This window comes from Epinephelus moara, chromosome 16, assembly GCF_006386435.1.
Source record: "Epinephelus moara isolate mb chromosome 16, YSFRI_EMoa_1.0, whole genome shotgun sequence".
NCBI classification, from domain to species: Eukaryota; Metazoa; Chordata; class Actinopteri; order Perciformes; family Serranidae; genus Epinephelus; species Epinephelus moara.
This window is the reverse complement of record NC_065521.1, coordinates 12,273,271-12,296,343: the sequence shown is the minus strand read 5'-3', so window position 1 is coordinate 12,296,343 and position 23,073 is coordinate 12,273,271. Positions and strand designations below refer to the sequence as shown.

The 23,073-nt window shown below is 40.4% G+C and overlaps 1 protein-coding gene across 8 annotated transcripts in view; it reads right to left on the bottom strand.

Moving 5' to 3' along the window:
* Positions 1-22,154, bottom strand: part of ralgapb (Ral GTPase activating protein non-catalytic subunit beta) — a 28,694-nt gene extending 6,540 nt beyond the window's left edge. The window contains exons 1-27 of one of the 8 annotated variants that reach the window (XM_050064338.1): positions 22,016-22,154; positions 20,715-20,935; positions 17,713-17,915; positions 17,312-17,478; positions 17,030-17,216; positions 16,578-16,709; positions 16,028-16,206; positions 15,436-15,504; positions 14,095-14,246; positions 12,642-12,876; positions 10,946-11,147; positions 10,686-10,853; positions 9,556-9,670; positions 8,930-9,077; positions 8,723-8,787; positions 8,470-8,614; positions 6,764-6,894; positions 5,213-5,395; positions 4,819-4,967; positions 3,701-3,888; positions 3,401-3,504; positions 3,072-3,227; positions 2,174-2,383; positions 1,734-1,892; positions 1,378-1,546; positions 1,113-1,235; positions 42-178 (exon numbers count right to left, since the gene is read on the bottom strand). In XM_050064338.1, the coding sequence (XP_049920295.1) occupies positions 42-178; positions 1,113-1,235; positions 1,378-1,546; positions 1,734-1,892; positions 2,174-2,383; positions 3,072-3,227; positions 3,401-3,504; positions 3,701-3,888; positions 4,819-4,967; positions 5,213-5,395; positions 6,764-6,894; positions 8,470-8,614; positions 8,723-8,787; positions 8,930-9,077; positions 9,556-9,670; positions 10,686-10,853; positions 10,946-11,147; positions 12,642-12,876; positions 14,095-14,246; positions 15,436-15,504; positions 16,028-16,206; positions 16,578-16,709; positions 17,030-17,216; positions 17,312-17,478; positions 17,713-17,915; positions 20,715-20,891 (4,053 nt within the window). In that variant the 5' untranslated portion in view covers positions 20,892-20,935; positions 22,016-22,154. The remainder of the gene's footprint in view (positions 1-41; positions 179-1,112; positions 1,236-1,377; positions 1,547-1,733; positions 1,893-2,173; positions 2,384-3,071; positions 3,228-3,400; positions 3,505-3,700; positions 3,889-4,818; positions 4,968-5,212; positions 5,396-6,763; positions 6,895-8,469; positions 8,615-8,722; positions 8,788-8,929; positions 9,078-9,555; positions 9,671-10,685; positions 10,854-10,945; positions 11,148-12,641; positions 12,877-14,094; positions 14,247-15,435; positions 15,505-16,027; positions 16,207-16,577; positions 16,710-17,029; positions 17,217-17,311; positions 17,479-17,712; positions 17,916-20,714; positions 20,936-22,015) is intronic. The other 7 variants (XM_050064339.1, XM_050064340.1, XM_050064341.1 and 4 more) reach the window with 7 other exon arrangements.
* Positions 22,155-23,073: the final 919 nt, after the last annotated feature.

Here is a 23,073-nt window from a genome sequence, read left to right as displayed (position 1 = left end):
CTGCATACAGTTCAGACACTCTAACATAAGGCAAACTTTACCTTTTTGGCAGACTCCAGGTTTTCAGAATGGTTGGGGAACAGCTCCAGTGTGAGATTAGGTTGTTTGTTTAAACCAGGCATGAGGTCTGTGTTCGTGTCTGCTTCCACTGTGGAGTCACTGTGCACTGATGACTCCTCTGAGAAAGAGCAAAGAAAAAATAGCAACTTTATCAACCTGTAATACCTCACTGGATTTTCATTATGGGTGCCCCAATTTCTCAGCCAAACATCAGAATTGGCCAATATTCGCCTCGTTGATTGTCATCAGCCTAACAGCAAAAATTATAATTATTTATTGTGTCACGTAAATTATGAGAGGCTAAAAAGCAGAAAACAAGACTAACAATGTCCCAAGGACAAATTGAAAGTGTATCTGGGACAAACAGATATCTTTCCTGGGACACCTTCAGGAAGAAAGGACACAGAAAACTCACTATCGACACATCAGGGGACACACCCAATTTTTTTTGTGAACAAGAAGTCTGTGTTGAAATCGGCAGGAGAAGAGCTTAACGTCAGCTCTAAGCAGCAAGTGACTGGAGCTAGAAATGAGTACTGAGCAAAAGTAAATTGTAACATTATCATGATGTGTTCAATGTCATTTTGTAAAATGTAGTCTTTGCCCAGAAATGTGAACAAATACAACTGTTTGAAGGAGAAATATGTTGAGGTTTTCACAGCAACATGAAATAGGTATGAGGAAATGATGATATATAGAGTAAAAAGGCTTTTAAAGCAATTATTACAAAGATGTTTAAATTTGAAAGGTTATTCTAAAAGTTATTTCATAAATTTGTATGACTGAATTTATGCTCATTCAAAGACAGCTTAAAGTAGGGCTGAATGACTTTAAAATAGTTATGATGAAGATTTATTTGTTTCCCTGGCACACAAGGGGGAATATATAACAACAAAAACAAAATAAATAACAACAAAAAACACCAGTATCAGCTATCGGCCGAAATGTTATTTTAAACATCAGTATCTGCCCAGAATTTCACAATCAGCACATCCCCGGTTTCCATCATATACAATGTCTATCAAATCATAATCAAGGTAATAAATACTGACCAGAGTTTTCTGTTAGAGATGGAACAACAAAGGCAATCTCTGTCAGAGCATCAGCATAGTATAAAACTTTCTTCTCCCCGTTGAACACTGAACCTCCTGTGTCCTCAGGAGTAGCTGCATCATCTACAGTGAAAAAAAAATTAAAAGCTCAACACTGACTCAGTTACCATGAACATCGACCACGTAGATAAATAACAGATGTCATGACATGCATTCATCCAAGGTCTTCCTCAGATCTAATGCTGTAGATAACTTAGTAGCTTACCCGTTTGTTGTATATCATTGCTATCGGAGCAGGAGTTAAGGGACCAACTGGTATCTAGGTGTCCTGTCCACCCTGGGTGGCGTCCCACGTCCACAGGCCAGCCCAAGGACAGCAGGAACTCCAAAAAGTGGGGCTGGACGCTAGATGACGACTCCACATTCCGCAGGATCTGATCGCCGCAAGCACATCGAAACACCCATTCTTTTTTACACATTTTATGGTCAACACATGTACTACGTTTTCAAGTTAAACTCAAGCCATTTCATTCCAGCTGTAGTTAAATACAAGCCAAACTGGTCAATCATTACACAGTGTATAGTTTTATTTTATACAGAATCTGTTTCAAGGTCCCTTACCTCAGGGCTACTTTTCTGTCCAGCCCTCACGTAGAAAATAAAGACAGTGTCAAATGGTCGGCAGGGAAGCAGGTCCAGGTAGCTGATGTCATCAAAAAACCCTGGCAGGGATGACTCCAGGCCAATCAGATGAGGAGGTAGACGACTGTTGTTGGGCTCCTATCAATGACAAATAAATATACATACATTCTATATAAACTATATTAACATTAACAATACTATAAATGTATATATCGTTCATGCTTTATACATTACAATATCATCAACGATATAATTTATTCAGATGACTTATTCCTCTGACTTCAACAGAATCACAGTGTAAAAGTACCAGTTGAAATAAAGTGTAATTTAAGGTTTAATTTTGGAAGAAAATGCTTTTCATAACTTCAATCCGGGAGACTTTCGCATCAGCCATGATCAGACAAATTATGTTTGCCAACCTTGAGTGCCTCCAGAGACAGAAAGCCAAAGTGAGAGAGGAAGAGGCGTGCTGTCTGGAACTCCTGCGAGGGTGGAGGAGGTTTGCAGTCTGTCTGTGGGTCAGGGTAAGGCTTGGACTTCCAGATATCCTCGCTGTGCCGCTCCAAGGCGTTCTCATACTCTATCTGCTTGGTCATCTGAACACGAAGCCTGTCATGCTGAACTTCCAGCTGAAAAGAAGAAGGGGCATTAAAGAAAGATAACTTTAAGAGGCTGTGGCTGATGAATGGCACTTGATTGCATAAACCCAGCATTAACCCACAAAGGGAAAGTCCCACGGTCGAAACGCTGAGGTGTCACCTCCCAAAGAATCACTAGTGTTCACCTGTGCTTTAAAACATTGGCATTAGCTAAAACTATACAATCTCATCAAATCCAGTGCAACAGCTCTTCAATAAATTCAGTCTTTTGAAAGCTTTTAATGTTCACTTTCTCAGCACAGTGTCAGAGAGCCATTGACTCAACTCTGTGCTATTTATTTATTATTTATTGGTATTGCATTGGATTGAAAAAAAATGCGCATCATCTAAGATCAATCATGTTTCCCACCAAACCAGATGATTACACCCTTTTTCCAAGAGACACCCAAGTGAAATTTCATCTCTCCAACAACTCACGTGTGGGTAATTACTCATCAGTGTATTTGTAGCTTTCGAATCATCCTGCCAGCCCATACAACACACCTGGGTTTATATAATAACAAATAATATGAGCAATTAATTTACTGCATGGCTCTATTTTTGCCATGACAACAAACAGTCTTGTTGTAGCTTGTGCAAGAAGTAGGATAATTTAACTAGTCATAAGTTGTAACGGATACAAGATCAATAACAGGGTTCAACAGGAGGCAAATCTCACCTCTTTGCTGACAATGTCATCCAAGTCAGGAATGCTGACATCAGCTTTGACAAGAGGAATCTTATCCACCTCTTCTGGGAAGGGCCTCTGCTTGACGTTGTATCTGATACCCACATCATTGTTAGGCGTTGGACGGCCCTCTGGAACAAACATCTGCTGTGGAAGGAGAGAAGGAGACGAATATGGGGCAGAGTGGTGTTATGAGCAAAACAGATGTGGAGGTTTTACAAAAGCAAAGCTCAAGCATGGCATTTTAACAACATTTCTGAAGTGGTATTGGTTTAGCATTGTTATGTTTTATGATAAAGAAAACTGCAGAGTGATCTCACCCTCTGATTGGCCCGAGCTCCTCTGGGTTGGTGGAAGAGCTGCATGGTCCAGGCATGTCTGCCAGCTGTCCCTCGGATCAAAACTGTCACTGATGGACTGGGGTCTGTGAGGACAGAGATGCTCATTTATGGAGAAACAGGATGTCCTGTTGGTAATTCATTTTATATAACTAGTGCTTGGTACATGACGGGTGACACAGTCTTTACTTTAGCATTCAAAATGAACCAAGCAAGACCACAAATCTCCTCAATATCACGACAAACTGTATGACGTCAAAGGATGGAGGACAAGCTACTCACTCTGCTCATTGCCGAGAGGTTGCTCCAGCATGGCCAGGATGACCGAGTTGTCCAGGACAAAGTAGCGGAAGTTGCTCGCTCCTGTGGCACTGAGTCTGGCATAGCGAATCAAGGTGTCTTCATTCAGCAGGCTGCAGGTGGAGGCAGGCCCGCTGGGGGAAGGGAATGCCCCCAACACCTGCATAATACTGGGGAACACCACAGCAAATTGGGTCAACAGGGATAGTACCTTTTACTTTCTAATAGCCGTCTGTGTGCTGTGTCCAGGTTCAGCAGGAAACCTGGGGAAACTAGGTCATTGTATAGCAGGGAAATACATAATTCAGTACAGCAACTAAGATAGGAAGCCCAACCAAGTTACAAAATTATTTTTGGGATAAAAAAAATTCTAAGCAATATTAAAATGAATTGCAAATAACATTTTATCATTGAAAAGAATAAAAACTTTTGGGTGGGTGCTGCGCTTAGGCAACAACACTCTCCCAATATCGGTAGTAACCGCCATAGAAGCTCATAAAAACTGACAGATTTTGACACTTGCAGCTAAGTTTTTAAGCTGGTGATGAACTGATTGTACTATGCTTGTCTTCAGTTTGCAAATGCCCTGACATAGATATAATGTTAACTTTGTGATTGGCTATCTGCGTCATTGCAAGCAGTCGTGACTGCTACAGCAGACGAGCTAAGTGGTCTGAACTGAAAACTGAATGTCAGTTTGCAGGCTATTTAGTATGCAAAGGAACATTAGCAGTCCTAATGTGCTTTTCTACAATGGACATTTGTTTGCAAGCTTGTCAATGACCATTGTGCAAATTAAGATTAGTGTCTATGCTTGTAGATAAGGAGACGCCACGGCTAGAAAGCTAGTGTTTGCTGACGTTCCCAGTTCACGGCATTTTTATGTCAGTCACACAGTGCTGTCTGGATGTCACCAAGATGCAGATGATAGAATGATGATGGTTTTATGCAAATATGTTACAATTTCTTTTTTTTTGAAGAAGAAGAAGAAAAATCTGTCTGTTGAATATACAGACAGGACACACTGTAACACAGTATATTAACCCGATTAACAAACTGTAGTTTCAGATCCATATTGTAGAAACTTTGAGGAATCTCACCAGGACAAAGTCGCCTCAGCAGCGTCCTTCACCCTCATTGAAGCTGGGTTGTGCTCCTTCTCCCCTTTATGTCGGACTTCCTGTTCCTGTCGGGATTTGCTGCCAGAGATTCCTAGCTCCACAATCTCCAACACCTCTACTAAACAATCCTGATCCAAATGAAAAGGATAAGGGACAGAATCTCAGAGCAGGAGTGCAATTTTTCTTTCCACATACATGAGGCTAAGACTACATTAAACGTAATTACCAACAAAGTGTTCCTGTAAAATTCTGAGAAAATAATTTCTCTGAGAAATGGCATGGAATCCAATTTTCCGTATGTTTTTGGTTGAGTTAAATTTTACCAAACAGAACTCTACTATATAAGGGAAATTAATTCAGTCTTTAAAGGTACCTTCTCATCCAACATGTCAGGATGTTCTGTGAGCCACACACACAGAAACTGGAAGGCAGCTACAATCATGGAGTGCAGGTCTCGGGACTGAAGAGGAGCTGGACGGCTACACTGGTACACAATGTACCCACATATAGAGCTGACGGCGCGTTTACGATCTGCAGAGTCCACTCCAACCTTTACCTGGTTAAGACAAATACAAAAAATACAGTACAATGTACAATACAATGTAAGCTACATTATGAAATACTTTCTTTTACGCATGTGTGAACAGGTTTTTTTAGGCTTTGCTGATATTGGTTTCTTTAAGATATTAATCAGATATTGGTTATTTTACTGATTATGATACATTTGATCATTTGAGGTTTAAAATAAGTTTTTAAGTTAAGTTACAGTACTGTTAGGACTAGCATTTATATCAATTTTACTGAAACCTCAATGCTACCTTGGCATTAATAATAACAACATGGAGCAGGGGTTAAGATCCTGCTGACATAGTTAAGCCCAGTTCAGACCACAGATTACCGACGAGACAAGCTGTAACTTGAAACTACTTGCAATGCACCAATTTACAATGTTCTAAAAACCTGCTAGTTTTCACCGATGCAACTAGACAAGACGATGTATCATCTCAATAGCAACAACTGTCTGTACTTCCATTCTGACTTCCAGCTTTTCAGGCTTATTTTGCAGCTGAATATAACATTTAGCTTCTTAAAATGTGAATGAGGATAGTGATAGTGAGATACTTGCTATAGTTGCATTTGTAATGGTAAAAAACAGCAAAAACATAAACAAAATGACCAGAGATTCAGATGGACAGTATTCATAATAAATACACCACAACAACCAGTGGTGATTAATCTGTTAGTGTGTATCTGTGTGTGTAACTGTGACATGCACATATGCAGGAAGCAGCACCTACCCACTGTTCAACACTGACACACCGTGAGGAGACGGACATACGTGTCAACACCCACAGGAATGTTAAAGAGACGGATTCGGTGGGGTCAGAGAGCTGGTGTCACAACATTAAAAAGCAAGGTAGCTGATCTTGCCAGTGGACTTCACTACAATTTTATTGGCTATTGAAACAGATGATGTGCCTTGCCTTGTAAAACCAGCCACTGGCAACTTGAGAAGCTAAGTTGCATTCAACACCATCAGGCGACCTGAGTCAAGCTGAGACAGGCCAGTTCACACTGCTGCAACTTTTCCCTGCATCATTCTGAAACGGTTTTGTCTTGTTGCGATTCTTTGGTCTGAACTGGGCTTTAGTTTCAGGTCATCAGTCTCTATGGTAACAGGGTTTCTTTTTTCTATAATGTTTTCCGACAATGTTTTTGGAGTAGAAAATCCAGTATTCACCTGTAAAACACCTGTGGGTTTATAAAGTGAGTGTTTGCTGAAGTGGTAATAAACAGCTTCTGCTGTTTGAAACACGGCTGATCTGAAACTAAATTAAACTGTTCCAGCCTGACCTGGCAGGCGAGTAATGACTGTAGATTATTATACTTATTCTTTGTGGTGTATCAGACGTTGTATCTTTACCTTGGCAAGCCCGGCCAGCAGCTCCAGGGCAGCCAGTGAAATGCTCATATCTTGCCTCCACTGAGAGTTGAGTCTCTGAGTGACCAGGTGGATGCTGCGCACCAGCAGGCCTGCCGCCGTATCTGGAAGAGCTAGACCATATAACACCCCGAAATACCAAACACCGCAAAGAACAGAGCAAAGCAGGATTCAGGCAACACAGGCAAGGTAAACAGGACAACAGGCAAAATGTCCTGGATGCCGCATTATTAGATATGTCTTGGTACTGAAAACATGCATTAGAATGGAGTTTGAAATCAGTACAGCACGCAATGTTGAGAAAAATGTTGGTAGAAATAGAAATAAACTGCTGAGGAAAAGAGCTGAGCGATCAAGTTTTGACTTTGACTAGACTTTTGACTTGAAGAAAATAGAACTCTACGAATGATATAATCATCCAAAACTGTATATATTAATAAGTTACATATTTATCACACAATTACATGAACCATAAATATACTGTTTTTATTATCTCATGGGTTTTCTGTGAATTGAATTTATATACAAATTTGTAAAAGGTTAGAATTTCTTGGGATATGTTTTGCTGCTTCGTGTGCAGTTCTAAGAAAAAAAATCACCACAAAATTAAGGCTGACTTTCTGTTGAACAACCGTCAAGTTGCCTGAATAAATCCAGAAAAAAAGTATTAACCAGTGGAAGTCACAGAGCCTTAAGTAAAGGCTGTGACAAAAGTAAAATTTTACCTCTACGCAGTTCCAGTACCTTAACTGTTGTTAATTTTGTCCCATGCAGGGTAATCATTTCTAGCTGACTATCCATTTCAGAGATTCTAACTAAAGAACCTGAGGAGGTCTAAACACACAACGTAATGCTTTAAAATGTAATTATGTTGAGGCTTCTGTATTAAACCTCTCTATCCGGCTCCATTTTTAATAATTCTTTAAATTTAAAATGAGCAAAAACATAACTCCTAAAACCCTAAATTGGCTATAGTGTAAGTAACATCTGTCTCGAGACCCATAGCCACTCTTAATTCTTGTTCTTCCTGTCCAGCACTGAGCCTCACAACACAATGTAACCATCCTCTCCCACAGGAACACCCCCCCCTCCCATTTCCTGCGACACAAAGTGGCCCATATGTAGAAAAGTGTTTGGGGAAAGTAGATATAAAAAGTAGATATAAACTTGTGGACAACATTAAATGAGAGCAGTCCTTATTAATTTATTATTAAAGAATAAATAAATTACATAAAAGCCTCTAACATCACAATGTCCAACATATTAATTAAGTCAAACGTCGCTCAGCCCTGTTGAGAAAACAACAGAATCTTTGAAATGCTTTTGATTAGGCAACACTGTTACAACCAATCAGTAAGAGAAAAAAGGCAAACAGCCCGAACACTCCATACGTCCCAGTGCCAAACAGATGTTTAACAGCACAGCATCACAGCAAATAACTTTGGTATCACCTACAAAGACATTTTACCCAACGCTTCTTAACTCTGCATACCACTTTAACCACGTTAGCTACAAAGAACAAATGTGTTAATTCAATAAGTTATATGTTTGATCAGCAAGTGGGGGCTGATCACATGAAATAATGCTCCAGCAAGCCTGTTATGCATGATCTGACCAAAGTTGGCATCACTGTGTTAATTCAGCGCACACGAGGATATTAGCGTATGTGGAGCAGCTGTGTGTCTTACCGTAGTCTCGGAGCAGGGCCTGTGCAGGACGCTCAGAGTCTGGGCTTGTGGCCTCCGTGCTTCCCCCGCTCGTGAAACTAATGCCACTGTTGGTACGGCTGTGACTCTGACTCCTCACCGTCATGTGGCTCCCATCTATACTCCCCTACCACCACAAAAACACAGCCATCTTGATGTCCAGTCCATCACTGCTGCTAGCATTATAAAATGTTAATCATTCATCAGTCGAGAACAGCAGTGATCTGAGCCTTACTGTTTCAGTCTGTGCACCTATGGACTCCAACAGTGCTGAGTCTTGAACAATATTTAGCATTGCACCTGAGAGGGGAGGGGGGGTCAAAAGTTTAACAATACAGAGAATAACAGACTTTATCACAGTCCAAAAAAGGTTTAAGTAGCAAATACACTGCATAAGTAATATGGAGAAGCAAAGTAAATAGATAAAGAAGCTAGTAGATACCCAGGATGAGCTGTGTGTTGGTGGGGTCAGTCTCAGTCTGAAGTGCTCCTATAAGGACATTGACGAGACGTAGCCTCAGAGACAGAAAGGACACGGGCTGGTCATGAGGCCACCCATCCTCCTCATTGAACTTTCCTTCCAACAGAACCTGAAGCAAAACATTGACATGGTAAAAAAAAAAACAAGCATACCTGTTTTAGCTTTATGACACGGAAAATGTCTCAACAAGGATTTCACATAAGCTCAGGAAAAAAATGATTCAATTCATACCACAAACCCAGAAACAAACTAGGGGTGACCGTGTCACAATTTCAATTCTAAATCAAGAATCGATTAAAATGATTCCAAAAAAAGAATCTGAAAATGTAAATGACCTGGCAAAAAAATTTCAATCTGGTGATCTTTATGAATCAAGACTCGATAGTCTTGACAGTAGCATAGTCCTCAGTACTGGAAAAAAAAGTTTAAAATCAAAAACTTAATCGAGTCGTGGCCTAAACATTGAAAGTCTAATCGAATTATGGATTTTAGAGAATTGTGACACCCCTAAAATATACTAAATGCTGCATTACAGTGGCAGATTTAAAATAAATGAAATGTTCAGATACTAAAGCTGTTGCAGTTACCTCTGATTTGATGTTGCCAAAATGATGCGGCAGTGGCAGCATGGCAAGCAGGATGTTGATGGAGGCTCTCCTCAAGTCGGTAGGATTTACATATATCTTGAATTTGGACAGCTCCCTAATAGAGTAAAACAAATCTTATCAATTTCAATAAACTTAAGACAATATTCTCAAAACCTCTGACGAGAAATCTCACTAAAATCATATAATCCCTGAATATTTCAAGTAAACCAGTAAGGGATAATGCCCAACAAGGTGTCCATTATTACTACTTTATGGCAGACGGGGGAGGCCATCAATTCCTGACATGGGACGCCTCAAAGGACATTATCCCACTTATACCATGGATACTTGCCAAAGAAAAAAAAATATTCACTTATATTTTCATGAATATTGAGATCAAAATCTTACGTTTTTCACAAGCCATAACTCGGCTTCCCTGTTTACACCTGAGGGTTTAACTAATACCTTGAACAATCATTACATCGTATTGGGTTCTTATGCAATGGAATTGTTGTTCACTACTCCAATAAACACAACGAACCTTAGGTATGATTTGGCAACGGAAGATATTTCTAGTCTGCTCAGCTCATAGCTAAAAAGCTGACGTGCTGGCAAGATTCAAAGTCATTCAATGACATTGTGTGCAGTTGACAGTATGCTAACATGAAGACTAGCTTCCTATTCAGCTTTGGCCTTGTCCCAAAATCAGTATCAATATTCTCATGAATACTGATACACCATATGTAACATAACGTCACTGTTGGCCACAGCTTAAATTATTGAGTTAAATAGGGAGCGGGATGTGAGATGATCGCTGATGTGATATAAAGTTCAGAGGGCCAGTGTACTTCTTGCAGCTTGGGTGTCGCCAACCTTTGGTGTTCAAAGTATGAGGCACTAAAGGCCTGCACACAGTCTTGTAAATAAGTTGTAAACAGAGATTGCAACCCTGTTGCCATGGTTACTTTTATTGGATACAGATACATATTAGGTGAACAGACAATTTTACCGAAACTATTTAGTAAGTGTACATTATCAGGTTTTAATGGATATCCTATAGCCAATCAGAATCGAGTATGCATCCAAAAAAGCATCTAAAATATGCTAATTACAATCCAAACCAGTCTCACCTGTCTGGTACAATAGTCTCCAGGGCAGCTATGAAGTAGGGCACCACCACATTGATGCCCTTCAGGTCAGTACAGAAGAGAGAGGAAGAGTTGAGTATGATAGAAGCCAGAACTGGTCTACAGATAAAATCAGAGATCTGGAGACCCTGAATCAGGACCATGTAGAATCTGCAGAAAGAGGAAGAAAAATATATATTTTGCACTTTAAAATCCTAACAACCAATGTCACTAAAGCCCATTCCCACAGATATCTACGTTACCTGGACAGATAAACAGGCAGAATATCTTCTCCAGTTTTCTTGCTACAGAAGATGCGGCTGAGAGTTCCGCAGGCCTCAGCCCGTCCTGCCTCGTAGCTCTCTGGGAATTCATTAGCGTCGAACATGGGGTTGGACACCATGGAGTCTGTGGACATTTGGGAACCCTTCCTTCTTAGCTCCAGACCTACTTGAGTTGCTATCGCTGTAGAGAGTACGAAGAGACAAAGAATGAAAGGACCCTGAATTGCAATGTGGTCATTAGTATTCATGCATGTATGAGAAACAGGCAAACATAGACATGTAGCTACTATATGCACACAACAATAAAAAGGAAACATAGTAAAAAATGTTTTTTGTTTTTTTTTTTAAAAAAGCACCATAAAGCAGATATTTAATCACTATCACAACAAGAGTACAAAGACCTCAATGACTGCAAACACACACTCACATCATTTAAAAGCATTCAAAAGGGAACTCTGACACAAAGAGTTTGCCACAGGGGTTCAACCTAAAGCATGACAAGGTGTAGTGTGTTGGTAATAAAATGTTTTCAGCTGCATGAACACAAAGCAAAATCCCTGTGTCAGCTCCCTCGCCGTTGCAATTATATGACTGTCACTCAAGGTACAGAACATTCACTTCATGCATTGAGGCACCAAACAAATAAAATCAAAACTCAAGTGAACTGACAATACGAAAGGAAATTATAGAAAACAAAACATTAAAGCTGAACTTGAGGGGGGGTCTGAAACTAAATAATAAGAATTAGTGTGACCCAAATGAAAGATAAATGAGAACTTAAACAGGGTGGCGTTGTCACAAACTGGCAACGTTATGGTCGAGACAAGTGGTCAGTTGGTGAAACCCATTCCATCACCTTTGGAGAAACGCTGAGAGAACGCTGGTGGACTTTTATATATGACAAGCAGTGGGAACAGAAAAACAATGGCAATAATGGCGATGATCATGAGGAACTCAACTTAAAAGCAGGAAGATTTGTCAAAAAAAAACGCAAATCAAGTGAGGAAAGAAAAGCTGCCGTTCCTACTTACAAGATTTATAAGAAAGGAGAATTTGGATAAAAGAGGCTGCAAGATAACAGAAATAGTGGAGAGACACAAAATCAAAGCAGATCCAATATTTTGGGATCAATTCATATCAGGCATGAATTGTTTTTTTTTTTTGTTCTCCTCAATACATGACTTTTGACCCATTACAACTCTTTAACATTAACCAGACATGGTAGACACGTGCAGGACACTACACCAAAAAGAGAAAAATAAATGGAGAGCCAATGATGAGCCAAATTTCTTTCCAAATGCTAAGTACTGTATGTGCTGTCATTGACTCCTCTAGCGATGAGTTTACCAATAGGATGGCTGTATGAAGTCCTTAGCATATGGTTATAGTATATATGCAGTTTTAGCCAGGTTTAAATAGTTGGTAGATGTAAATGGATTAGAATCAGATGGAAATCTCATCCCAGGCCACTTCTAACCAAGCCCTCCACACACAGAAAGGCACAAAGAACTTCCAGAGAAAATGGTGAAAAAAGGAAAGGATATCCCAAAGACATACAGTAAAAAATAACAGACACCAAAAACACGGATAACTCCACAAAACACATACAGCACAAAACACCCACCTGCCCATGCATAAATGGGAACGCTATTAGCCTTATCTCCCCACTTCTTACCGGTCATGCTGGGGTCTCGGCTGAGGCCGCTGTGGAGCTTACAGTGGACAAGTGCGGCATCAAAAAGCCACTGGCCGAACAGGTTGAGGATGCTGTTGACCTTTGGCCGTGCTGGGGCTGGCAAGGGCCGAGTCTCCCAACTGCTCTGGTTGGGGCTTGAAAGCAGTGTCGGGGAGGACGAAGTCTGCTGCTGCTGTTGCTGCTGGGATGCTTTGGTTGGCTGACTACCGCTGCCCTGCAGGGTGGGGAGGGATATCTGATTAGGCTGCTGACAACAAGATTAGTGTAACTCACAGGTCACACAGAGATAAGACGAGAAAAGATACATGTATTCTGTAGGGCTGGGGCGATTCATCGATGTAATCCATTATTTAAATAGTTCATTTGCAAAACGTGCATTGAAGCGTCACAATATAGCAAGCTGCGCCCACTCAAAGCATGGATTTCTCCAGAGAACAAGCGGCAGCCCATAGCTGTAACATGACTTATCACAGAAGTACAACTGCTATGCATAGACACTTGAGGCAAAAGTTTCCCAGAGCGCTTTGTCAAGACGGCAGCAAGACAGCATCGTCCTTTTTACTTTTTGTCCCCACCCAGTTATATTAGGATTATAAACATGCCAAACGTGTTTATGTTAATAGTGGTCACTTCACTTGAACTGTCTGCACTGCTGCTAACATAACACCATGCGTCACCTAACATGGTTATTCCACTACTTTTCTGTTTACTTTACCGGTCATGCAGGAGTGAGAAAATGGTTTAAACATTTACAGTCTGTAAATCATTTCAGTTACTTTTCTTGCCCCACACTGATGCAAACATATATTTGCCATTATCTTTACTGCATATTACTCCAGTGATGAAATAAATCCAGGTCATAACCATTTTATGTTTTAAGAGAAGTGCTTAAGAAAATGTACTGAGTGTCAAGTTCAGGGAAATGGCTGCTATGATAGATTGTGATTAAAATAATGTGTCACAGCATTAGCAATCCTTTTGAGTTGGTGGTCCAGTTTTTTTCTGATCAGGCATCTAACAAATAGAGTACATAGGGATAGGGTTCAAAATATGCTGCAATTATCACTGATTTTAAGAGAAGATGATTGAATAAAATTATCTAAATATAAATGCGAAAGGTTTTTGATATTGATTTTAAGGTAAATTCACTGTTATATTGATCAAGTAATACAAATTTACACTTAAAATAATCTATAAATTAGTTGTTAGATAAACCGACTGGTCAAAGAAAAAAACAACAACATTAGATTCGTCGAGAAAAAGAAAATCAAAAGGTGCAGCAGTATTCTTCCACACAAATCTTGGCTAGTGTGGCAACAAAATGTGTCAGAAATATATTTGCCTTGTTTTGTCTGTAGATCAACTACAAAACAAACCTTTTCTAACTCAGCAATAATTATCTGTTATGATTTAATCTAATGCTTGAACTTACAGTTGAACTCTTGCTCGTGGTTTTGGTGACCACCGCATGACGTTGCTTGCGGCTGTGAGGGGGCGTAGTGTTGGTGATGGAGGGGGGCGGAGACATGCTCATTCTGTTGACTGGGGTGGGCGGGGCACTGTCAGCTCTGGGGCGTGATATACCTGTGGGCAGGAAGGTAAAATCAGCTGGGGACTAGAGTAAGGTCTTTTTTCCCCCATAGCAGGGGGAAGGGGAAGGGGAAGATTTTTGATTAGCAAAAAAGAAAACAATCTTGAAACCCCCACTTTTCAAGTGGACAGACTTGTTATGGTTAAATGTAATCATATGAAGCCATTTTCCCCATTTCTAATGTTATGAGAGAGAGAGACAAAGAAGCAAATGAGATGGCTTCAGAATCTGTTACTTGATCATAGATAGTATTCATTGGTAGACAAGCACAACAATGGTTAGATACGAATCAGTGACAATTAATATCCATTAATCTTGATTGATTTTTGGCCCCCATAAGAGACCCCTTGTTCATGATCTTGTAGGTTAATCTGAATATGTGGAACATATCATTTTGCTAAAGCAGACTGTTATGTTATGTTAATAACATCACCAACAATCCATAGACCGAATCACTGTGACATCGCGCGAACAACAATCACCTCCCTGTAGACAACTGGCAATTGTTTAACTGTAGAGATAGGTGAAATTGGACAACTTGCATATTTACGTTGCCATTTTCAGCCGTAAAACTAATGTTTAAAGATAGAAACATGATGGTCTGACCGATCTGATGTACTGTGCTGCTTTAACTGCGTCTTTGATAAATCAAATCTACCAGCACAGAAGCCAAGAAATGTACTGCTGTGGACACCGACGGCAGCATGACATATTTTGGCCACCTAATGAGACCCACCTGAACAAAAAATAGCAATTTCAGTTTAAGTTTACGCAACGAATATTTTCTCCACGTAACATTAGACACTACCCAATTGAGACAGTGGTAGACCAACAGCTCCTATGTTCTGTTAAGTAAAATTTCTGTTTATGTCAATGGAGTCTGGTGGCTTTGAGATAACAGCTTCAATTCTCCGCCAGAAAGGGCTGTCTGGCAGTAAGGTGAGGCAGTGAAAACATTCTACATATAGCGTACGCTCAACTGAGATTTTTTTTGTTTGGTGGGCCCTTTTTATGTGGCTAAAACCTGATCAAATGAGGCAGCGTTTGCCCAGCACTGTTTTATTTTGTGTACGTGATGCGGGAGTATTCAATGCGGAAGTTAAACAAACGTTGTGATTCGGTCTATGGAGAACTTGATCATATGCCCATCTCATTACGTGACGTATCAGGTGATGTCTGTACCATGAGAGAGCAGCACTGGAGGAAAAATGAACACCCTCTCCCGTACATCTCTCTTTTCAACAGAGACACCTACAGTGTAAAGAGAAAAATCACACTGACATGTTTCTATTGAAATGTTTCAACAGGTATTTATTACTGACTGACATCCTCCATCTTGATTTTACTCAGGAATACAGTCCAGAGTAACAACTGCAAAGGAGTAAAACTGTTACTTGCTTGGAATTGCTGTCAATGGTTAAAATGACTCTCAGTGCATATTATAGTACCCTTTTCCCAACTAAATTACTATATTTTACATTTCTATTCATCCTTTTCTAAACAATACAGATCTTTTAGATTTTTAAATGTATTATCCTGCACTCCAGCACCAATTGGTATTCTTTGATTTGATGTGAACACACTTGGCCAATAAAGTCAATTCTTATTCTAAAGCCAAGAAGGTAGGAGTAACACATTTCAAAAACCTAAAACACAACACTATGCATTGCAAAATAAGCGGTAATGTTAACATGTTTTGTTGCGCTTTGGTTTAAAGGTACAAAACACTCCCTCTTACATGTCCCATGACTGAGCTTTTCATTTTAACTCTTACCCAAGAAGGCATCCACGAGGCAGCTGATGCCCCTCATGGCCCTGAAGAAGATCTGTGGTAGCTGTTTCAAACATGGATGCAGCACCACTTCATGAGGGATACCGCTGGAGTTAAGAAACTGTTCCTGAAACTTTGGAGTGGTGCTAACTATCGCAGGGTTGCTCAGGTCCACTGGGTTGCTAGAAACAAACAGATAGAGGGGAAAATTCATGTTTTAGGCAAGAGCTCACAGATGCCACCAGAGCTGATTTGGATAGCTGATATCCGATTCTGCTTTGGCCTGGAAATAATGGAATCAGTTCTCTGACATTAGTATTGTCAGAACTGAGACGGGAATGCAGCCATTTTAAAGGCTGGAAGTAAAGCACAAAGAGAGGGGAAATATTTGATTGTAAGAGGGATGTAAGATATGTGGTACTTCAGTTCCACTTTGTGCAACAACTTCTCTGTCTCTTATGACACGTGAAAAATCATTTGTGTGGAGATAGTTTGATGGGAAAAGAACAACTCTTTTTAAGGTCAGAACCAAGGAATATTAGGGTTTATGCACCTAAGCATGTGGAGAAAGCGGTACCACGTCTGTGCCACACAGTCATTGTCCATCTCTAAAGGAATCAGGCTGGCATCTTCATCAGGAACCTTAAAAGGTGGGAAGGATGGTCCGTGGGTAAAGCGCAAAAGCCTGGATTGAGGAATTGAGAGAGGAAGGTACAGATTATCACACTCAGTTCAAAATACAGATATTTATTTTATCATTTTTCCTCTTGTCTATATTTCAACCATAAATACACCATTTCCCACTTCAGAGGCTACTTCTCTTAACTAAAAATTAGGTTTGCTTCTTTTCTCTGCAAACACAGGTTAGACAACAGGTTAGACAAGTCAAGTGACCCTTTATCTGAATTTCTATCAAACAACTCAGCAATACCTCAAGCATAAACAAAACTGTTTGAAACCTTTTTCAGCACTAAATCCAAGAGGTTCAGCTGATGCCTTTCTAACCTGGAGGTCAGGGCACAGGCCACTCTGCTCCACTGCTCTACAACAGGAGGGTGGTGTCTCCAGTTGGCCAGCATCTCCCTTGCTGTCTTCCAATATGGTGGCGTGGGAAAGCAGCGGGCACATGCCAGTAGCCACACCTCAAACAGCACTGCCATCAATTTCTCTGCCAGTTTCTCTGCCACCCCAACTAAAAGACATTGTGGGATTATTGATATTTGCAATCCTCATTAATAACTAAGTAAACACATCAAGAGTAGTTGTGTAGGGCGAGGCGGGGCATACCTCCAACCGTGGGTGGCGCAAGTAATGTGTCGTTGATGCGAAGCAGGAAGAGCAACAGCACCTCCCAGGTTTCCCTCACCATGGAAACAGACTCCCGTGCCAATTTCTGGACTGCAGTCAGGACCTGCTGGCAAAGCCTGATATGGTTCAGACTGTGCTGTTCAGGCCTGGAGGGAGAGACGGAGAGTTTGAAATAAGGGGATAGGGAGGAAATCAGAGAGAAAGTGGGAATCAGAAACAAACGGGTAAGAAAACAGCAGGCATTAGAAGTGACATTAGCAATCAAAAATGGTGTGCCTCTAAAAGCCACAGACACTGAGCAAAAACAAATGTATACTTTTAAATTGAAAAACTACAGCTGATGGAAGATAAAGGCTCATCTGTGAACATTTCTGACATACCTTGGTACGAAGACGTTGTAGAGATGTTTAAGGATGGTCTGGACGTACATATTGGGCTCCTTGACCACAGGCTGAGGCATCGAGTCTCTGGGCGACACCAGGGCCATCATCCAGTCTGTGTACACATCCACACACAGCTTGACAGTGTCCCCTTCTAGGGGAAGGGTTAGGCCATAACACAGCACCTCCATGGTCCACTTCACCTAGAAAACAAAGCAATTTCATTAATTTCTGTGAATCATTTTAAGTTAGAAGTTTTTGATATTTGATATAATACTGTTCCTTTATGTCCATCTGTGCTCTGTGTCAGGTGAGTAAGCATAAGGTGTTTAGAACACCTGTTTTACTGTCTCATAACAAGGAAGGCCAAAGGTTTAGGGCAACATAATGATGGCAATAACAATACAACGCCTCTCCAAAGCACGTCTTTAAGTTTCTTGCTTAATCAAAAACAGAGCGAATACTCAAAAGGCAAATGATACATGAAAACCAGTTCATCATTCTGCAGTCAATGTCATATTTAAACATTGGTGTAAATGTATCAACGATGACAGTATCGACAGGGGATGTCCCAATTATGTTTTCTTGCCCATGATCCTGGTCAAAATCTCTATGTTCAGTATCTGTCCATGTCAAACTTTCTTCTTTTCTTACATAAAAACAGCTACTTAGCCTAAAGTCAGCCTTCATTAAAAGCGTGTATAACAGCCCTTCCTTGAGAGTTTCCTGCAATATTTTGTATGATGTCCTGCAGTGTTTTGTATCATAGTCATGAAAAGAGCAAAGTCAGTTGGATCAGTAGTACTAGGACGATATATCTAAGCCTTATCCTCAGCATAAGAGAAGTTCAAAGCAGTAGCAGCAATTTAGATGAATAGTGCACCTGAGAGATATAGCTGAAATACTTGGAACCCAACTCAGCTCCTCTCACATCCCTTCCTGAGTCCCGAAGCATGCTGTCATATCATTAATTGAAACTGCTGGCTTGCTGTGAGCTCTGCGGTTCATTCGCTCACAGCAGTGTGCGTTAGCAGACGTTCCAGTGTTTTATCAAAGCACAAGAGAGACTTTTTTGACAGCTTTAATATGGCGCATACAAACAAAAAGGATCAAAAATTGATCTGGCTTTTTATAGCCAAGACCAATCTATCAAAAATGGTCCTGATCATAGAGAAGGGCTCTGAACATCCCTTTTAAAACACACTAATATTGTTTATCACTGAATATATAGTGTGTGCTTTGGAGGCTATAATAGGTTAGAGAAGTTGTTGTTTTTTGCATAATCAACATACAATATGCAGAGAAAATAAACATATATGGGTACCTAAGCTGTGCTCACTTTTGTTAACATGAAAGGTGAACTGAAGGGAGGAGGAAGTGTCACTTATGTTTCAGGCCAAGGCCTTCTGCAGAGAAAGGAGAAGCTGCCTCTGAAGCACTCCATCAGTCATGCCTTTATATACTAGCGTAGCTACACCACAGACACTCTTGAGTAAAAGACAAATGACAGCCCAACTGGGATTTGCCTAATGGCATTTAAATGGACTTTGAGGGCATGAGGAAAATATGGACTCATGATCTCACGAGATACAAATGTAACTCTTTGGCATTAATGTCAAGCATTACATCTGGTCAAAATCAGGGTCTACGCTATCATCCTCACAGTGACACATGCCAGTGGTAGCATCATTCCATTACTTTAACAGCAGGAACTAGGAAACCGGTAAGGATTAAGAGAAGGATGAACAAACTCAAATATAGGGGTCCTTGAATAAATCCTGCTCCACTGTGCATGCTCCTCATGACACAGTGGGATAAAACACAAATCCAACATAACACTGGTCTTTGTCCAAAATAAATCTGACAGCCTAGCTAGGTGCATGATATACAGAAACATGGAAATGCTTTAGTGCAGATCATATAAAGGGAAGCAAGAGAGACAATACACGAATCTAGGTGTGCAAACCTGATGACATGCTAAAGAGGAAGAATCATTGTGATGATTATTGTGCTTCTACAAAGTACTGAAAAACAGGGTCTAAAAATGTTTTAAATTACACATCTTTAGGGTTTTTTTTTAAACCAAACATCTAAAATGTACTTAGTATTTAGTATTTACTGAGTATAATGTTTAAACTCCAAAATAGAACAGTTAATTTCATCTATCTAAAACACACTGACTTTTTTTTCTTTTTTTTCTTTTTTTTTTAAAGGGAGGAGATGCAAATGGCAGTTACTTTTGACCATACGTACATTGGTTATCAAAGAAGCAACACAGAAATCTGGATATAAAATAGAGGTGCAGTAAAGGCGGTGGACAAGAGCCTGCAGCCACTGTATTTTTTTTCTGGTTTCTTATTGTACATGTTAATAGCCTAGTCAGTGCAGCTCACATATGGCACTAATGACAACACCAGCTATTTAGGAGGACGCTCCTATAACTTGATTACTGCTCAAATCGCAGCATGTCATAGCAAACACTGATTGTGCAGAGCAAAAATAATTTGAGTGTATTCACTGTGATGGCACTAACCTGCATGTGCACACAATTGGTTTGCATCAGATTCAAACTGGTATTAGTAGCTTAACCACAATTGAAGAGATCAGATGTCTTGAGTTTTTTGCAAACCCCGTTGTACAGCCTATCCTCGTTTTAAAATGTAACATCACCACATGCAAAAATATATTGACATTAACAGTTTTTACTTTAATTTTTCTAATGAAATGGTCTGCAATTTGTCAACAAATATAACCTAGCACAGTGATAGTACCATCAGACAGTGTGGTATACGCTGATGTAACTGATGTTGTCTAAAGCACATCATCTGATGGATCCATAAAGCCATTCCCCTTTAACTCATATGGGAAAAAGTTTTGAAGCTGACAGGCTCTCCAAAGTCTTGTGATGGAACTGTGAGCTTGGCAGGCTACCAAGGCACTAAAATGATAGTCAAACATTTTATAGTGCATGCACGGACCTACGGTACAACGGTGCTTCTTACCTCCTTGTCTGTCTTGAGGATGTTCTCTGTGGCAACAGGGCTTACAGCTGTGCCCAAAGGCTTGACCACAGCATTTGCCACCTCCGTGCCCACGGTGGTGGGATACGTGTGCAGGACACTGAGGTGGCCCTGGTCACTCTGCACCACCAACTGCAGCGAGCGCCACTCAGAATACATGCTGCTGATGTCTACTGCACTCTACATACACCTCCTGCCTCCACCTGCAGACACACAAATCCAAGAGTCAATTTAATATGACAAGTTGGGAAAACTATGGAAAGGCTACTTGGCTCATATCTAGCACTAATGCGGTTGTGTCCTCCGTCCCGTTGTGAGAATACTTTTCCATAGCTGTCAATATGTAACCCTGCTGACAGAGAAACACGCACAACCCTTACGGTGCAATATTCTTTCAGATTATCGTTTTGATCTTGACGACTATCAAAGATCCATCCCGCAGCATAACTTTAACTTGGTTAACTGATTTACCATCGTCTTATGTAGCTAGCTCGTGTATTTTGGTGGAGTGAGAAAGCAGACTTAAAACGTAAATACCTTTACAACAACAACATTGTGAACAACAAGATGGAATTGTATTAAAACAATTGCCATGTGGCGTGTTGATGCATAAAAAATAGCGTATGATAAAACCATGTAAAGAGTCTGAAATCATTTTCATTGATATAACGTTAACGCTAGCTGGCTATAGTTTTGACAGTAAACAGGACCCATCAAACAGCCCAGGTTTTTATGTTGATGCTAACGTTACGCTCTCTACTTCCAGAAATAAAAAAGTATCAAGGCTGACATTACTTAGCACGACTTCAATAACGTTACTAGCTGGTGTTTATGCCATCTAAGTGTAAATGAAGTGAAGGACCATTTGTATCTTAAACCTTGGGTCGGTCACAAACCGAGGAATCACAACCAGGAAACGGTGCTGAAAATGATTAGCATGCTAACGTTAGCTAGCATTGACATCAAAACATCTTCCTCATCTTTCTGATGACATATGCTGAAGTTAGCTGCTGGCTGGCTTCTGTGTTACATGTCTGTCTCTCTGGATAAGACAAGAAGCTGTCGTTAAGAGAAACCGGCGGCTCTACGCGCTAACTTATCAGTTAGTTATCTCAAACTACGTTGCAGTTGATCCGACGTTGCTAGCTAGTTTAGCTAATGTTCGCTGCGCTAGCCCGTTCGTTGACATTAGCCGAGCTGGCTGTCATTTTGCTAGCTACCTAACTTTGCAAAGACGCTAACGTCTGCTCGCTTGCTACGCAACCAAGGGAGTTTCAATTTACCTTGACGAACTGGAAATGTTGTCATAACAGAGCTCCGAAACTCGCAGTTTGTGCTTTCTATGTATCCTTGTCTACACCATAACAGCGTCCATCTTCGCAATGTCAAGGCTTGAATATTGCAGCTTGATGAGCTAACGGGAAACAGGATGCGTAGATTGTCGCCCCCTGCTGTGTGGGTACAGCAACTGCACCAGACATGATGCTGCCTTCAGGTGCTCCTTCTGGCGAACACAAGTTCCCCCTAAAATCCTCCCTGGTGCCCATCCAGGTGCTCTTGGTCAGATTTGAACCAAAAAGCTTTTGTCTTTATGATAGCCATTGTTTAGTTTTACAAAAAAAAAAAAAAAAAATGGTCTGATTATTAATGTTGTCATCTCTCTTAGGTTGATGTGATGTTCAGGAGCTATGGTAAAGGTTTCTGGAAGTAACAGGATTTTCTGAATAAAATAAAACAAAGGGTCAAATGGAAGATTAGGTTAGTGGAGACATGACAGATTACAGAGAATAGTATTCACACAAAGTGTCTTAAAGCCTGCCTGATTTCATTCTGGTGTTGCAGTCTTAGGCGAATACTACATGATGAGATGAAAAAAGTTACATAGTGTTTTTAAAAGCAGGGTATGATTTGTACTGCAGTCCCATATAGTAGGGTACCCTGATCTAGTTTGGAATTAATTAGGAGCTAAGAGAAGGTCCTAAACTTGTATTAAATGGTCACCCATAGGATATAGCCACCAACCCCACATATACTTAACACCAGCACACTCTATCACCTGAGCTACAGTCACCCACATATAGAGGATTCTATCTAGCCTATATTTCCCTCAACATAATTTTTGAAAGGTTTGCCTGGTTAAAATGCTCTTCATAGGGCAACAAGATACACTGAACATCCTCAATACTTGTATTTGATCCAATATTTAGACCTATGGGTTTGAATTATTGAAACTGAAATTCTGCATTTAATAGGCCCATCTTTCATTGAGAAAAGACTGACAAATTAACCACCAATATTCATGAAATGATAACTTGCAGTTAATACACCAGCTGACCAGTTG